The following is a 19218-nucleotide window of genomic DNA, read 5'->3' as shown; positions in this document are numbered from 1 at the left end:
ATCACATCACTGCAAACGCCTATCACGCTGTTATCTCTATGAATGACGTCAGTTGCTAATGTGTTTACGGCGGCAAAAATTTTACGTAGATATTTTTTTATTTATATTAAATTTTTTACCGGTTTACCGTTTTTTGTACCGTTTGAGACAAGTGATGTTTAATTTCTTAAAATGCACATGAATGAAAAGTTGGAGATGCAGACCCGGGACCGGTTTCGAACCTACACCCTCCGAACCAAAGGCAGATATCATATCCACTGGGCTATCACGGCTCTTCGAACTCCATTGACAAGTATAGTAGGTATTGTGAAATTTGAAGCATGGTAACTATGGAAGGTCTATTTTCTATTAACTTCAAAAAATCAAGTTTTAGTTAGTCACAATAACATTCCCAACCTTACAAAAAATCTTCGTCACAGATTAATATTAAGGGTCTCAAAGAATTTTGGTTGTTGAAATAAAACTAACATTTGGTTTCTTATTTTATAAACATATTTTATTCATATGAACCATCATAGTCACAAATCTTAATCAGACGTCAGAAAAATAGATTCCTAATTATGAAGAAAACAATACATAATATGAAAATAGGTAGTAAAATCTCAAGATATTGGAATAAAATTCACTTCTCCTTCTTGATTACATCAAACGTCACAAAGTACCATCTATGTTCAATGCAAGCCCCAATTCCTGTGGTTTCACAATTGAACAGTTCCGTATACTTCTGTAAAGTGGACAGCACAGTCGCTTGGGTCACATTACGGGTCATAGACCTCACATAGGAAACCAAATAGTCCAGAGATGCTCCTAATGGGTGGACCATGAGGAACGAAGTCAGGATTGATATGAGTTTAGCTTCAGTTGGTGGTACAGCTGGGCCAGAAGTAATGACCTTGTCGTCATCAGGTGTTGGCGGGGGTGGTTGGGGTTTTATGTTTGGTGTAGATCGCTCCACAGTTTGTTGAGGCAGTGGTGGGAACACCTGGAAATTAAGTACCAATTAATAGTTTTTTTTAAGTATTACTGACAGTCATCTGTGTCAGCCTGTATGGAGGATAACGAGACACCGCTACACGTTATGCTCAATAGGCTAGTAACATTTTTTTAAATGGTCTTAAATAGTTCATTATCGTTCAACTAGACTGAAAACAACTTTTTTGATTACATGAAAGTTTTTTTTTTTTAATTTAATTTCTATTGTGCAATCAGCTGCATCAGCTATAAGCAAATTGCTTGAGAGTACTTTATGGCATGTGCAGCTGACCTTCCATTGAGGGTCATGCTGGCTAATTTACTTTGTTATTGATTTTTTTTTTATATTTATTTTTTTAGGAAATCCCATATGTATGCGCGCTTTAGCCTTCGAACATCCATTGGGACACTGAGGGCAGTAGCAAGTTTGTTTTCATGGATAATGATGCGATTTTTATAGCTCATTGATCTGAGTTCAACCTCTTCCTTGATTGTTTTTATGTCTAGATACTCATGCAATTCCGATATCTTGGTGAACCATGGAGCATTTGTGATGGTTTTTAGAACTTTATTTTGGAATCTTTGTAATATTTCCAGGTTTGAGTTTTTTGCTGTGCCCCATAGCTCAATGCCATAGGTCCATACTGGTTTTATTACTGTTTTGTAAATGAGCAATTTATTACTGAGCGAGACATGCGAATGTCTTCCCATAAGCCAGTTGAGTTTTCTAAAGCTTTGATTTAATTCATCGCGTTTTTTTACTATGTGTGTTCTCCATGTTTGTTTTTTGTCCAAGTGTATCCCAAGATATTTTGCAGTGTCGCTATGGGGGATGATATCTAGTCCCAATTTTACAGGAGTACACTCGTCATGTGTTGACTTGGTAGAACTAGCTTTGATACGCCATTTAGTCATCCATGAGTTTATCTTATTCAGGTGTTCTTGCAAGATATTTGAAGCCATGTGTGCGTCTTTGTTGTTACACAATACCGCTGTATCATCAGCGAATGTAGCGGTAAGTACATTTTTTGAGACGGGAATATCAGCAGTGTATAATAGATAGAGTGTGGGTCCCAAAACGGAACCCTGAGGAACACCTGCTTTGATATCATGAAAGTTCGAGTACGCGTCATTAATTTTTACTCTGAATATTCTTTGTTTTACATATGATTTCAATAATGTAAAAAAGTTGTGTGGGAGACAATGCTTGGCTTTAAATAGCAATCCATCATGCCAGACTTTGTCAAAAGCCTGTTGCACATCCAAAAACACTGCAGAGCAGTATTGTTTATTTTCCAAAGCTTCTCGAATTTTTTTTGCTACTCTGTGTACTTGTTCCACAGTGGAATGTTGGCTTCTGAATCCGAATTGATGCTGAGGAATAATTTCCCTTTCATGCATAATAGTTTTAAGCCTGGACAGAGTTATTTTTTCAAATACTTTGGACAATGTTGGTAGTAGGCTTATGGGTCTATAGGATGTAACTAGATGCGGTGGCTTCCCCGGTTTTGGAATCATAATGATTTCGGCAATTTTCCAAATAGACGGGTAGTGGGATGTTCTCAAGATTCCATTAAAAGTTGAGTCAAAAACACAATCGCTTTCCTTGGAAGTTGTAGTAGTACTTCAGCCGTTAAAGTTTTAGTTTTTAAATTTTTTTTTTTCTACGAGAATTTTTCTACATGATTGTGCGTCCCTATATTATAACAGGTCTCTAAAATTGCTCTGGCAATTATAACCTTCACATTGCAACTCTCAGAAAAGGGCTCTACAACTTAAAATATATAAACAAAAGTTCATTTTTTTTACTGTAAATAATTTACTAACCGTTTTATGTTGTAAAGCCTGTTGAGCAACAAAGTGCGCCTTGAACTTCTCGAATTTCTTCTCAGCTTCATCCTTAGCGAGATATGCTTCGTTCTTGTAGCCTTCCAGTTCATAGGTTAGGCTCTCGTTCTCTTTCTGTGGTAACAATTATCATTTTATTTATTGAATATGTAATGTGATATACATTAATGAGGTTTTGCAAACTTTTTTTATAAAGTCAAAAATGTCTTGCATCTAAAAATCATAAAAGTATGCTCAACATAGAGCTAATGAATAAAGCAGCTCTATCATATCCCATTCTCCAAAGGTATCTAGATAATATTATAAACTAAGGGGCGTCCGCAAATTTGTCCGTGTTTTTCCATAACTCCCACGGGAACCATGGCTTTTTCCGTGATGCCTATTTTTTAAACCAGGGTATAATCTATTTTCATTATATCATTCCAAATGTCAGTCAAATCCAACTAGTAGTTTTTGCATGAAAGAGTAACAAACATCCATACATCCATGCACACAATTATTTGTATTTATAATATTACTATGTTAATATACCTTCAATTCCTCATATTTCTCGAGAGGTACGGAATTCTTGGCTGGTTTCTCAGAATCTTCCTCATCAAAAATGGTGTTAAACTCTTCTTTAATGTTCTCCACCTCCTGAAAGCGCAACATTTATTGTAAAATACACAAAAAAATACTTTCTCTCTTAGAAAACTCGAGTGTTAAGTAATGTAGTGGATATTCACTCCTATGATTTTTATATCTCTGGTGATTTTCTGAATGTTTAAAAATATTTCTTTCTTTATATTTGAATATAGTATTATTAGTGCGATTAAAAATAGATCTCACTATAAATGACTTTGAGATATTTAATCAGTCAGAAAGTGACGAGATCCCAAACTATCGAGTAAATATTGTTTGAATTAAAAATGGACCCTTAAACTTATACCTACAATAGTTTTAAATAATTATTTTAACAATCTGTTAAAACGAGTATAAAAATTAATACGAAATTGCTTGAAAAATACCCGGATCAAGCTTTGTGGCCAATTTAATTAAGACAGAATCATACTTTTATCATGATAAAGTATCATAAGTTTGAACGATAATAGTATAAAGCTAAGTACGGAGCTTCTGGTTCTAAAAATGGTAGAGGATTTATCGCGTCGCGTTTATCGCGTCGCGTTTAAAAAGTATGATTTCTCCTTCATTTGTGGGCATGGTTCTTCTGCTGCTTCTGCTTACCCACTAATCTATGTCGGCCAAAAAGCTTGAAAGCAACAGAAAAAAAACCGAAATAACAAATGATATTTGTGTTCTCAAAGTGGCATTCTCAAATTCCGCTGATCTGCTGCATACGGGAACATTCTTTGTAACTAGAAGATGCACGAAGATCCGCTATGAAGGAAATATTCAGCTGTGATGCACAGGAGATTCCACGACTCGATGGCTGCACGAAGGGTGCACGTTGTTCGAATGGCGTTCGAAGATGAGAATGTCATTGTTTGAGGACAAAACATGCCATTTGCAATATTAACAAACTGGTTTATGCTTTATGCAACTTTTAATTAATTAATGTGATAATAATAATCATTGCTATTGACTAAATTTGGGCAAAACAACAAAACAATTTAGTATAAACGGTTAAGTTTAAAATCAAAATTTCATTGCTGAAAAGGAGAATTTAATTCAATCACACAAGTATCAGCCAATAGGAAAGATTGTACCTAGGAATCAGGGAAACATTTTAACAGATTGTTGTAGTTTTAATTACCTTCACATTGATAAATATTGATGAATCTCGATTGGAGAATTTTCCGTCAACCCGGACACACGAGGAAAGGCCTTTTTAAATCTACTACTCACAGTGAGCTGAAGTTTTGGAGCTTGCGTCGCTTTCGCAGGTGTAGTTGCTTCTACATTTGTCAATCCAAAGTTTTGAAGGGGTTTTGCCCAATATTTGGTTACAATTGGCTAATCCAAGAAATACAATAAAACAAAATAACTTTGTTCTGTTATTTTCTATTAAATAAATTCAAAAACATAACATCTGACATGTTTTTGTCATATTAAAGAAAATAATGAGTGCCACAATTTTTGTAAAAAGTAGGAAAGTAAAACTGTTATTTATTGTATATCTTGGCCTTCCGTGAAGTAAAACTTCTTCAATTATAACAAATCTCAATAACAATTCAAGCTTTTTAAAGTATACATTGAAAAGCTACGAAATCGGAAATATTACCAAGTTAGCTTGGAAACTTTGTTGAACAATGTCACGTAGAAATGTCACGTCAAAATTCATATGAAGAACATTGACCACGTAGAGATGTCACGATGAAATGCATTGAAGAATATTAACCACGTAGATATCCAGGAGATGCATCGAAGAACGATGAACACGTAGGGAAGCTATGACTCAATGTATTGAAGAACTCGTTAATCTTGAATCCTCCGAACAACTTACCAAGTTTTGTCCAACATAATAACATTAGTAATACTGCCGATTTCAGTAAACTTGAATTGGTATCCATTTTGTATTGTGATCTTACAGTCATGTCAAAATTACCATTTATAAATGCCAACTGCCCAACTGCAATGACCGCGTAGATTTTTTCGTCTGCATTTTGAATCATCCTCTTCTTTACCGAATAAGTGCTGGTATATTGGACTAATAATAATTTGTTACGCAATACATACCTTAGTAAGAGTAACTGGTCTTTTGCATCAGAGCTGTTCACTGTAGTTGACCTGCTTTTAATTATTCTAGAGAACTTACCAGTCGCTTGTGTAGATTTTAACATAAGTTAGTATGTACCTACTCCTTCATTTCTGTTAAGTAGATTGACATAAAAAAAGAAAATAAAAAAAAAAGAAAACGAAAAAAAAGTTATATAATGATTTATTTATTTTGCTATCATCCGCGAAAATTTGGCGAACCCATGCGACAACGTCACCCAGGTCCGACAAAATACTCTCTACGTACGTTTCACCCCGAAACCGGAGCATCCTCAGGAGATGTTGACTCTACAACGTGCAATTGCAAAGTGTCGTTTTCGACCTTTGCTTCGTCTTTTATAGACCAAAAAGTAGGTGGGGCAAGAGGTGGGCGTTGCCAAGATACTCATAATATAAGCGATTTATCTTGCATCGCATTCAAACATTTTTATTAATGGTGACTTCGATAACTCTATTTGTTCATTTAATAGGGTAATTCCTGACTTATTATGTTTTATTATTTCTAATTGTTCCAAAACGCATAGTCGTAGGCCTTTATTGCAAGTGTGTAAAATGTCATACATATGATTATCTGCCAGCTTATGACCAGTATCTAGGAGATGCTTTGCAAAGTGCGACCTTTGTGGACGGTCATTTCGAACAGCGGATATGTGTTCCTTGTAACGTGTATCAAAATTCCGACCGGTTTGACCAATATATGTTGCATTACATTCAGAACATTGCAATTTATATACTCCCGATTTATGTTGCTTTTCTAGTTTATCTTTACCATTGCAAATATTTTTAAGAGAGTTATTTGTTCTGAAAGCCACATTTATATCATGCTTTCTAAGTGTTTTTGCAATACGTTCCGACACTGGACCAAAGTATGTTAGACTAGCTTTAAATTTTTTAGGTTTTTCTAATGGAATTCCATAAAGTTCTTTTCTAATGAACACTAATTGTTTCTTATTGATTATTCTATTCACAATATTCGGGTTGTATCCATTCGAAATGGCCATGCGATATATTATATTTAATTCCTTGTTATACTGATCCCTAGTTAGAGGAATGGACATCAGTCTATGAACATAACTATGGAAAGCTGCTAATTTATGTTGCCATGGATGACAAGATGAAGCTGGTATGGTTATATCTGTATAAGTTGGCTTACGATAAATCCCAAAGTGATGTCTATTATTAACTCTAGTGATTGTTACATCAAGGAAATTTAAAGAATTATTCTGTTCTATTTCTAATTTAAATTTAATTTTTGGGTGCAAATTGTTTAATTTATCTACAAAGACATCCAATTGTCTGTCCGTTCCAGTCCAGCAAATAATTATATCGTCTACATATCGATAGTAATATAAAATGTGATTATTTTTAACAATATTTTTATTTTCAAAGTCATCCATAAATATGTCAGCCATTAAGGGACTCAAAGGTGATCCCATAGCTAGCCCTTCATTTTGCTGATAGTAATCATTATTAAATCTAAAATAATTTTGTTCCATACATATATGTGTTAACTCAATCAACTCTGCCATTTCAGTAGGATGCGTTTTATTTATGTCTAACAATTTATTTAAAATGTCCAGTGTTTCGTTTACTGGAACATTAGTAAATAAGCTATCAACATCTAATGATATTAATTTACAACAGTTAGGTAAATCTATATCCTTGATTTTGGTGACCAGTTCAACAGTGTTTTTAAGTGCAAATACTGGCCGAAAAGAGGTTTTTAGTTTAATTATATTATTTAATTGCTTTGCTAGTTCATATGCTGGCGCTCCAATATAGGAGACAACTGGACGCATTGGGATGTTATCCTTGTGAATTTTAGGTAAGCCATACAAAAGTGGGGCATGAGTATTCATTACAATAGCCTTTTGTTTAGATGTACATTTGGGGAATATAAATTCTGATTTATTTATAGCTAGTCTAACTATTGCAGCAAATTTTTTAGTTGGATCTGTTGATAATTGATGGAATTCGTCTCCACGAAGTATATCTTTTACTTTATCCACATACTCGTCCCGTTTCATTATTATAACTGTATTACCTTTATCAGCTTTAGAAATTACAATATTATCTCGTGCAATAGTGCTCTGTAACGATTTCAATATTTTCATGTCCTGATTAGGTATTGTGAGAGTGTGAGTGTTATTTATATCGTGCGCTATAATATTTTTAACAATGTCCCCTTTCTTATGAAGTGTTATAGCTAATTCTGTATCTACTGCTAGTGTTTCAAGCGATTTTTTAGAGTTTACAGTTGGGATATTGAATTTTAAACCTTTCTCTAAAAGTGTCATCTCATGCTTTGAAAAAACCGTATCAGTAAGATTTTTAACACGAGGATAGAAATCGTGATCAGTGTTGTCAGTAACTGCATTGTCATCTATTACTAGTTGGGATCTAGAGGAACTAGTTTGTAAGAATTGTAATTTCTTTTGCTGAGTAATGTATTTTTTGTGGCATTCTATTGAGGCAAAATCCCTTGCTTTGCTATCTAACAGATCAAATTCTACGTTATGTAATTTGTATGTGAGTTCAGAGTACAATATTTTTAAATGTAGCTTCAAATTATCTCTAATTGTGAACCAACTACGTGATTCTTCATTAAGCCAAATTTTTTGAGCTTTTTTAATAGCAATATCGGCTGATCGGCTATGCATATTAGTTGAAATATTAATATATTTTGGTACTAAATTTAATTGTTTACATTGTTGATTAAACCAAACATTTTGGACTGCAAGTCGATGTAATTTTGTTAATTTTATGTAGAGTCGTGCCTGCGTGGTTAAGCTAACCTCTTTTAAATATTGGATAGAAGCAGGCGTTACTTTGCGGAAGTTCATCATGATTATATAATGATTTATTTATTTTGCTATCATCCGCGAAAATTTGGCGAACCCATGCGACAACGTCACCCAGGTCCGACAAAATACTCTCTACGTACGTTTCACCCCGAAACCGGAGCATCCTCAGGAGATGTTGACTCTACAACGTGCAATTGCAAAGTGTCGTTTTCGACCTTTGCTTCGTCTTTTATAGACCAAAAAGTAGGTGGGGCAAGAGGTGGGCGTTGCCAAGATACTCATAATATAAGCGATTTATCTTGCATCGCATTCAAACATTTTTATTAATGGTGACTTCGATAACTCTATTTGTTCATTTAATAGGGTAATTCCTGACTTATTATGTTTTATTATTTCTAATTGTTCCAAAACGCATAGTCGTAGGCCTTTATTGCAAGTGTGTAAAATGTCATACATATGATTATCTGCCAGCTTATGACCAGTATCTAGGAGATGCTTTGCAAAGTGCGACCTTTGTGGACGGTCATTTCGAACAGCGGATATGTGTTCCTTGTAACGTGTATCAAAATTCCGACCGGTTTGACCAATATATGTTGCATTACATTCAGAACATTGCAATTTATATACTCCCGATTTATGTTGCTTTTCTAGTTTATCTTTACCATTGCAAATATTTTTAAGAGAGTTATTTGTTCTGAAAGCCACATTTATATCATGCTTTCTAAGTGTTTTTGCAATACGTTCCGACACTGGACCAAAGTATGTTAGACTAGCTTTAAATTTTTTAGGTTTTTCTAATGGAATTCCATAAAGTTCTTTTCTAATCAACACCAATTGTTTCTTATTGATTATTCTATTCACAATATTCGGGTTGTATCCATTCGAAATGGCCATGCGATATATTATATTTAATTCCTTGTTATACTGATCCCTAGTTAGAGGAATGGACATCAGTCTATGAACATAACTATGGAAAGCTGCTAATTTATGTTGCCATGGATGACAAGATGAAGCTGGTATGGTTATATCTGTATAAGTTGGCTTACGATAAATCCCAAAGTGATGTCTATTATTAACTCTAGTGATTGTTACATCAAGGAAATTTAAAGAATTATTCTGTTCTATTTCTAATTTTTTCCTTGATGTAACAATCACTAGAGTTAATAATAGACATCACTTTGGGATTTATCGTAAGCCAACTTATACAGATATAACCATACCAGCTTCATCTTGTCATCCATGGCAACATAAATTAGCAGCTTTCCATAGTTATGTTCATAGACTGATGTCCATTCCTCTAACTAGGGATCAGTATAACAAGGAATTAAATATAATATATCGCATGGCCATTTCGAATGGATACAACCCGAATATTGTGAATAGAATAATCAATAAGAAACAATTGGTGTTGATTAGAAAAGAACTTTATGGAATTCCATTAGAAAAACCTAAAAAATTTAAAGCTAGTCTAACATACTTTGGTCCAGTGTCGGAACGTATTGCAAAAACACTTAGAAAGCATGATATAAATGTGGCTTTCAGAACAAATAACTCTCTTAAAAATATTTGCAATGGTAAAGATAAACTAGAAAAGCAACATAAATCGGGAGTATATAAATTGCAATGTTCTGAATGTAATGCAACATATATTGGTCAAACCGGTCGGAATTTTGATACACGTTACAAGGAACACATATCCGCTGTTCGAAATGACCGTCCACAAAGGTCGCACTTTGCAAAGCATCTCCTAGATACTGGTCATAAGCTGGCAGATAATCATATGTATGACATTTTACACACTTGCAATAAAGGCCTACGACTATGCGTTTTGGAACAATTAGAAATAATAAAACATAATAAGTCAGGAATTACCCTATTAAATGAACAAATAGAGTTATCGAAGTCACCATTAATAAAAATGTTTGAATGCGATGCAAGATAAATCGCTTATATTATGAGTATCTTGGCAACGCCCACCTCTTGCCCCACCTACTTTTTGGTCTATAAAAGACGAAGCAAAGGTCGAAAACGACACTTTGCAATTGCACGTTGTAGAGTCAACATCTCCTGAGGATGCTCCGGTTTCGGGGTGAAACGTACGTAGAGAGTATTTTGTCGGACCTAGGTGACGTTGTCGCATGGGTTCGCCAAATTTTCGCGGATGATAGCAAAATAAATAAATCATTATATAATCATGATGAACTTCCGCAAAGTAACGCCTGCTTCTATCCAATATTGAAAAAAAAGTTTTTGAAGTTGAGATATAATTGATAAATTAAAAATATTTTTCAAGGTTTGGGCAGACAGCGGACGTGAAGGGACTACGATTCAACGCCGGCGTGACCGCGACTTGGCGTGTGACCTGCCACACACCGTACTCGACATTTTTTCCTTTTCATGAATGAAGTCCCGCGGCTAAAACCTGAACTAAATGTGACAGCACGTTACACAAATGACAATAAGACCGCCATTACCAAATGACAATGACCGCCATTTTCAAGAGACACGGGGGACTTATTTCTTGAAAAGGGTTTTAATTTGATGCTGCGTAAATCACGAGGCAGGCATAAAATGTAGCCTCAAAGACTTTCAATTGATTTTTTCACGTCCGTGCAACGTGCGCGTTAAAATTGCCAAAATTAACGATGATTCTACGAAAACGAACGATGTCGCAGCATCGGACGGCCCCACCGGTAACGCGACGCGATGCTCTGTGTTCAAAAAATCGCTTGCCAAAATCGTTCATAACACTCCCAATGGTCCGCGCGGGCCGGGATAGAGTCCCCGCGCAGTAATTCCACCCGTCGTCCGCATATCATGGGAGTGTCACCAACGAACTTGCCAAGCTATATATTAACTAGTACATTACAAGAGATCGTAGCACGCCAGCGCCGCGCCGCCGTCTCGCTCCGTCTGCTGTGTCCCAACAACAATGTCACTTTTAAATACAGTAGAAATTCTATATGTGAAATTGCTTCTTCAATTTAAAAAGATTTCCCATCAGAGTATGAAGTTAAGTTAAATAATTTTTACTAGCGGGTACATCCCATCCTCGTCGCCAATGTAATAAATGAGAGACCGTCCCGTACTGCGATTGGTTTATTACTGGCGAAGTTAGCCGCGTATGCATAGATACACAGCAGAAATGCATTTTTTCTTTTGATATGTACTTTAGCTTTGTTTTTACTGTCTCACAAAATGAAAAATCTCTATATAATTTCTTGCAACATTTTGTCTTGTATGTATGTATCCTTCGACTTGGTGTGTTGAATTAGTATATAAAAAGTGACATCATCATCATCATTTATAGGTACCTCGGTCATTTTGAGCCACATCTCGATGTTTCGGCGCTGCTGCTTGGTGAAGTGATCCGAGACTCGCTGGTGTTTGGCCGCAGACAAGATTTTCGCTACCTGCTCGACTGTTGCGGAGGGAAAAACTTATTTGTTAGCATCGAATGTAGAGCAACTATTTAGATCGTTTTAAAATATTGCTTTTTATTTGTGGCAAATTATGTCTTAACGCAGTTAAGAGACGATTTGCCATAAACCTCACCTTCTCCTCACCAAACGTTAAGTGAATAGGCAATCCGTCTATGTCCATCAGACAGGGTCATATCAAGTCTGTCTGTCTGCCTGTCTTATGACAAAATGTGACATTAAATTTGGCACTAAGTCGCGACTTCCCCGATTGTAAATCTAGACGCCCGAAACCTGACCTGACTATGACATAACGACTGACAATGCTTCCCAGGCAACATAAACACAAGCTACACAGCGTCTTCCTCAGCGAAGACGAGGTCCCCGATATCTGATGAAACCCGGGCCTGCGTATTAATACACTTAGGCCAAAACACCCTTCCAGAAAGGCCCTCTAAGCCGAGGTCCGAGTCTCAGAGGAGACGCCTTTAAAGATTCGTTCCGCCCACATTTTCTGCTTCTGCCTTCGAGCCCCATCAGGCGATGCGTCTGCGCTCGCCCAAAAACCCCCTGACGCCGCTGAGGTCCCATTATGGAGCGTACGGCACTTACACAATCAGATAAAAATCTCTACCTGCAGTGGTCCACGACGGTGTCTCAGCAGCGTGGCGTATGAAACTCCTTATAAAATACTAAAGACTGCCCAACTTATTAGAAGGCGATCAAACCGGTCTTAAGTCTATAGTTTAAAATTATGTCCGCTAAAAGTTTCTTCGTCCGCTTTAACGCCGAAGTTTCAATGCAGCATATCTATAGAACACACTCCGGAATGTAAGAATGCTAAAAAAATCTTCTGCTGCATTACATCAATACATCAATACCCGGTGATCGAACTCGGAGCATTGCAGCACAGGAGCATTTGAAGCTATCACGGCAGGGCAGTTTTCTGCGGCAGCGGCGGATAATCAAAGAGAACTCTAGAGGATTCTGCAATAAAAAGCGGAGGTATGCGCTAGTTCACGCACCAAGCTGCACCCTGATTTAAAATCTTCAATCATCATTTGAGTGATGACCGTGGACTGCTCCACACGAACTTTCGTTGAAGAGGAATTCTTCAGATTTGAACCCTTTTACCATGCAGGATCGCAGGACATCGCAGTTATTTGCAGCCTTGCGTAGTCGATATCTCTTGGACGCGTACAAATCCTTTTAGCTCCTTGTTTTTGATTCTTGCTGCGAAGATATTGAAAACCCTTCCAGCAATGTTTTTCCTATTACAATGTTACCCACAATATCTTCAAGTAAAGAGTGAAGAGGCATCTTCTATACGAGCTCATTTCATTGTAGGCTGCATCTTTGACATCGGCCAAGTAGCTAGCCTATAGGTGCAAGTGACACATTCACGAAAACTTAATGGAATTATTGCCCATCTTGTTATGAATTGTTATAAAAAACCAGGTTTTTTAATAAAAAGCTGTAAAATATTTCAAGACGCGCGCGATTGTAACTTTTCTGAACAGTTTTCGTTAATTTGTCCCTTACATACCCCAGTTTTGTATAAAAAATGTTGGCGTTCAGCTTGGTGACTTGTGGCTGGTCTTGATGATCTAAGAAAGAAACTGATGAGATATTCTGGCAAGAAGCCCTCAGCAAGCCGCAACAGTTGGACAGTTGGCAGTACTGCTGCATCTTTAATATCCACTCATCCTATATAGGAAAAAAAATTGGCGCTCAAATTGGTGATTTTAGACGCCTTTCGATGATCTAAAGTACCTAGTTTAAGAAAAGCAAGAATTTATGGATCTTAGCACAGCAGTTGAAACTTGGTAGTGTTGCACCAGTCGCCTCGAAGCCGTTGCGAGCCGCGCCCATTCTACCTGCAGTGGATTTAACTATGCAAGTTAAGTTGGCTATACCGAAAATTATGGGCTGGAAATGTTGTTGACTGGATATAAACTGGAGTGTGCTCAGGAACTCCACAATCTTGTTTCTGCTTCTCCCTTCTACCACAGAATAGCGAGACGCTGTAAAGGGTGGCATCCCTACGTCGTTGACATCAGACGACCCGCACCAAATGTTTCGCTTTTCTGTTTCTTATTTGAACTGCTAAAGTGTGGAATGCCCTTCCGGCGTCTGTTTCCTGCTACTTACAATCTAAACACCTTCGTGGTAAAGTGAATAGGCACTTTCTAGGCAAGCCTAGACCTCATCATTGCTTTCCATCAGGCATCATTGTAGTCAAGCACATGCTGATTGACCATAAAAAGGACCTCTTTTCAATTTTAAATAGTTTTAGTTTTACCTTTCGCCAACGAAATTTACGAAAAGGATACCCTAAAGAAATTTACAAAATATTAAAGCTGGCTGCAGTAGACTTATTTTAATTTTTGGGTAGTTTTAACATGACGACACGTTCTGAGATAGTTCCTTGTACCATACAACTGGTATTTCTACATGCCTGTGCGTAGCCCCTGCCATGTTACACGAGTCGTTCACCATTTTTGTGATGCTGCACTTTCCACCTGTGGCTCAATAAGTTTACATCTATCACTTACATTGCAAGACGACATGCGCAAACTTGTCTCTGATGGAACTCCTGAGGTTCTGGAACTCCTCATCCAACTGCATTTTCTCATTAAAAAGTCTTCGTATCTGGTTGTTGCTGGCTTGTATCAGCGAGTAGAACTGGTTGGAGAATTTCTTGTTGCACTCTCCACGTTCCAACCAACCAGCTAGAGTCTGGAATTAATCGAAATAATTGTATGAGTAAAGCGTGCAAAAATATATATTAAAAAATTTACAAAAACAAGCCAGACTCGCCCACAGAGGGTTCCGTACAAATATGGCACATATTTACTTAACCTTGATGATTGGCTGATAATTTTAAAAAGTAAGATTTAATAATTACAAATGTACAATTTTCGAATTTTTCTTTTTTTTAATTTTTTTACTTGTCATTTTTAAATCAACGGAAAGTACCCAATAAGTTTGATTCATTTTACTGTGGAAATAAAAGGCCGCATGTTCTTTTTACTATAACTTAGAAGTGTGAATTTTTTCAGTTTCAAGCTACCGCAAAAGCCACTAGTATATAAGGTTTCACACCAGTCATTAACCAATTCAACACATTATAAGGATACAATGGCCTTAACAGACCAACAACAAAGTGATTATAAAAGGGTTTAGTTTTTCCTTTTGAAGTATGGAGCCCTAGAAAGTAAGTTGTATAGAAGATACTTACAGGAGCAGCCTCAGCAAAGTCAGTCTCACTTTTGATCTTCTCCGATATGGTAGCCAAGTTGTTGGGAGTGAACGGTTCTATGCGGGGCGGAGTGGGCTCACGCTTGCGTTGGGATTTCTCATACTCATTCTGATCGTCGCGATTCTAAAATAGAAACAGATAAATAAAAGATGACTGGATAGTGCAAGTACCCCATAAATTTTTTATTTCTTCTATTATTATATGAAAATCTTAATGCGGTTCACAAAATACATCTACTCACTAAGTTTTAACAGTATACCTCTTATAGTTTCGAAAAAAAGCGGCTGTGACATACGGATGGACAGACAGACAGACATGACGAATCTATAAGGGTTCCGTTTTTATGCCATTTGACTACAGAACCCTAAAAAAGTACTCACTGTGCCACACAACCATCAAAATACTGCTTATACTACTTTGTGAACCAGTAAATATAACAAAAATAGCAATATAATTTTGATTATTTATAAAAAAATGTTAATACTAAAACAAATCAATCTTACCAACGCATAGTCAATGTATAAAGTGGAAGCATCACTCTCAGTTTGGTTGTGATACTTGAATCTGTATCCGGATACGCTGAAACTGTTCTCAACAGTCTCCGGACGTTCGAAGCGCACGTAGTACACACCGTTCTTGGGTGATTTGATGTCTTCAACCGTTCCAAACCTTTGGAACATCTCATTCAGGATTTCAAGTTTTATTTTGGATGGGAGACCTCCAACGAATATTGTGCGGCAACCTTTGGGACGGTCGCGTCTCTGAGGTGTTGTATTACCTAATCAAAAAAAACCATGGTTATATTTAACTAGCGGACGCGCGCGACTTCGTCCATTAATGCTCATCACTTTAGGGATTGAACGAAATTAGGAATTAAAAATTTTTAAATCACATTATATTTCGTATTTTTTTTATGACTTATGGACAAATTTTTAAAACTGTAACTCGAATGCTTCACTTTGACTAATATGAGCTTATTCCCTACCATACCCTCTCCATTCCCTACCTCTACCTTACCCCTACCCTACCTTACCCCTAGCCAACTCTACCCTACACCTATCTATCGATTTTTATAACTTCCTACCTTAAAAACTGTGAAATGTCCCATATTAAATTTCACCCCCTCTTTTAAGGGGTTGAGGACAATTTTAATAAAAAGCAGCACGATTTTTTTACTTTAAAAATTGCGGAATGCTCTAAAAACACTTTAGTATGCATACCTGGTACAGGTGGCAACAACACTCCACTGTTCATGAATATGGGGCTGTTGGGCATGAACTGCTGTTGCATCATTGGCTGGTTCATCATCATCATGTTCTGGTCCATCATGTTGGGCATCATATTGGGCATCATGTTCATGTTGGCCATCATCATCTGCTGCCCCTCCATGGTCTGCTGCGGCATCATGTTGTTCATCATCATGCCATTGTTCATCATGTTGTTGGGAGGGTATTGCATCATTCCTGATACATAACAATGAGATCACGTAAGTTCTTGTAAATAGCAGTGCATTGCTCTACTGGGACCGAACGATTATCACTAACAGGTATATATATATTTTTTTAATAATACATAAATATACTTAAACAATACACATCACTATCTAGCCCCAAAGTAAGCATACAGAGCAGCTTGTGTTAGGGGTACTAAGATAGTTGATATTATAATATTCATATACTAAATATAAATACTTATATAATGTATAAATACACACAGACACTGGAAAACACCCATGCTCATCACACGAATATTTTCCAGTTGTGGGATTCGAACCCACGGCCGTGGATGCAGAAAGCAGGGTCACTACCCACTGCGCCACATGGACATTTTGTTGCCAATAGACGTGATATAGTGCTAGTCGATCGGGTCAGTGTGTTGTGCAACAATTGTTGATATTACTGTTCCACATGACGATAATCTGGTTAAAGCAAAAAAATAGATCACTACTAAAATAAATACAGTGACTATATAACGACACTAAAGGGACAGTACATTTTATATCATTATAGAGAGTGGTTGAAAGAAGAAAAATGTATGAGTAGAACTTTTTCATCAGTACAACATTTGAAAGTTTGTGAGCAACTAATAATATCATATATATTAAGTCATTAAATTTTTTATTAACTGACATGGCTTTTCTTCATTGCCACAACGTGTTGAGATCGAATAGCATGCCAGCCACAACATGAATTTTGCTATTTGGTCTTTATGTGATTGTCAAAACGCGTCGTGCGCGTTTTTATTAGAGCCATATAACACGAATTTCGCCATGTGGATGCTTTACTGTGACCACAACGTGTTGTGAACTACTTTTCCGCGCGTTTTCAATCTTTGAGTGTAACATATACACAAATGTCACTTAAGTTTACATTAAAAGACCATTAAATTAAACAATTATCTGACCAATAACAGTGAATTCAACATTTCTTGGCTTGCACATCATTGTTAAAACAAATATGTTGACTAGTAAAGTCCAAACCAAAAGAATTTTTTTGTAGTTTTTGGGATCGGTGATGAGTTGAGTTTGGGGCAATTTCTGAAAGGAGGTGTCAATCAAAAAAGGATTCCATAGTTACCTTGCATCATTCCCATGTTCATCTGTCCCTGATTCATGTTCCCCATAGGCATCACCTGCCCCTGTGCTGGCATGTTCGTCAAGGGATTCATGGACATCATACCCATATCATTGCTACTGGGGGCATCCCATTTGGATTTGCGCTCTGTTCTCCCTCGGTCACTCCTGTTTCTGTCATGTCGTGTTCTGTCATTCCTGTCATTGCCTCTGCTTGACCTGTCATACCGGTCTCGAGACCTCGAGCGGTTTCGGTTACGATCTGAAATATATAGAAATTCTTAAAATAAATACACGGTATTTCCACAGTATGCTAAATCATCTCTAAAAGCTACCAGATGTATTTCTTCCTTGGTCCTTGTCACGGTTGTCCCGTCGGTTGTCTCTCTCACGAGGTTGATTATCAGGCCTCTGTTGATTCTCAGAGCTTGTAATGTCATTTTGTTGATTCTCATTACTTACATTCTGAGTTTCCATCTATAACACAAAAATTTCCGATCAAACAATTACTTATCATAACAAGTGGGACAATAGTGCAAAAAGAGTATTATGTTCTTTAAAATTCTTCTTTTTTATACTGTATTTAGTAGGCAAAACATACATTTATTACAAGTTAGTCCTTGCTTTGACTACAGACTCCCCTGAAGATAAGTGATGATGCAATCTAAGATGGAAGAGGGCTAACTTGTTAGGAGGAGAATAAATATCCACACTTTTGGGACTTTTGGGTTTCTACTTGACATCATACCAAAACGCTAAATTGCTTGGTCACAGTGCAGCCACAGCAGAAGCTACCCACCAGCCAGACCTGGACCAATTAAGAAAACATCAATCGGCCCAGCCGGGGAATGAACCCAGAACATCTGTCTTGTAAATCCACCGCACGTCCCACTGCGCCACTTAGGCCGCTTCATTCTCTTATAGCTGGCAGGCTAATTGTATCGTATTTGACTCACTTTTATTATGTTAGGTGCTTGATTCACACAGCATAATCCTCATTTTTTTTTTTTTAGTTTAGGTCTTATCGAATAAATAGTGGCATTATACGTTATTCACAGGACCGTTCACAACTTAACCGTTTTAAGATAAGAATAATAACTTACCTGCACATTTTCAGGAATTACAGGTCCGATTAACGGCAACGGAACAGGCGGCGGCGGATTCATAGGCGGGACAGGCGGCGCGCCCATGTTATCCATCATCATGCCCATCATAGGGTTCATGGGCATCCCCATGCCGTACGCTTCACTACCCCAGCTATTCATAATTATTAGTAGTTACACACGAACAAGTCAAAATTTCACATAAATTGGAAATAATATTTTAAGTAAGACTTTGCTGGAATAGACGAAAACAAATACAATAACTTAAAATAAAATGAAGTGGAAACGAAACGAAACCAAAATCACCACAAATCAGAATCACTATAGACAATATAGACAAGCAAGGAACATATCTATAGACTAGAAACCACAAATCACAATGCAATGCACTCTACTCTTTGATGCAATGCATGCAAATTGCAAATTGCAATGTAAGCAACTTCATTTGTCGTCTGTGGCAAGCAATTCCAATCTTAATATTATTTTACTCTTTAATCTTTGCCAATAATTTACTCTATGTCTT

The 19218-nt window shown here is 36.9% G+C and overlaps 1 protein-coding gene across 1 annotated transcript; it reads right to left on the bottom strand.

The window, feature by feature from the left end:
* Positions 1-482: 482 nt before the first annotated feature.
* On the bottom strand, positions 483-19010 carry LOC112050757 (ecto-NOX disulfide-thiol exchanger 2). The gene is made up of 11 exons (XM_052888691.1): positions 18696-19010; positions 17928-18069; positions 17597-17854; positions 16241-16483; positions 15524-15798; positions 15000-15143; positions 14314-14497; positions 11654-11760; positions 3352-3456; positions 2800-2934; positions 483-982 (listed from the first exon to the last, which is right to left on the bottom strand). Exons 1-11 carry the CDS (start codon positions 18855-18857, stop codon positions 623-625), a joined length of 2115 nt encoding a protein of 704 aa, XP_052744651.1. The 5' UTR covers positions 18858-19010; the 3' UTR covers positions 483-622.
* Positions 19011-19218: the final 208 nt, after the last annotated feature.

The sequence above is a fragment of the Bicyclus anynana genome, chromosome 23 (genome assembly GCF_947172395.1).
Source record: "Bicyclus anynana chromosome 23, ilBicAnyn1.1, whole genome shotgun sequence".
In the NCBI taxonomy this organism is placed as follows: Eukaryota; Metazoa; Arthropoda; class Insecta; order Lepidoptera; family Nymphalidae; genus Bicyclus; species Bicyclus anynana.
This window is presented reverse-complemented; position numbering and strand designations above follow the sequence as displayed.

Coding starts and splice junctions, on each gene's coding strand:
- LOC112050757 (XM_052888691.1), bottom strand. CDS start 18,857: ATGAATAGCTGGGGTAGTGAAGCGTACGGCATGGGGATGCCCATGAAC. Junction 15,799..16,240: donor GTTGTTGCCACCTGTACCAG/GTATGCATACTA, acceptor TTTTTTGATTAG/GTAATACAACACCTCAGAGA. Junction 2,935..3,351: donor AGAAATATGAGGAATTGAAG/GTATATTAACAT, acceptor TTGTTACCACAG/AAAGAGAACGAGAGCCTAAC.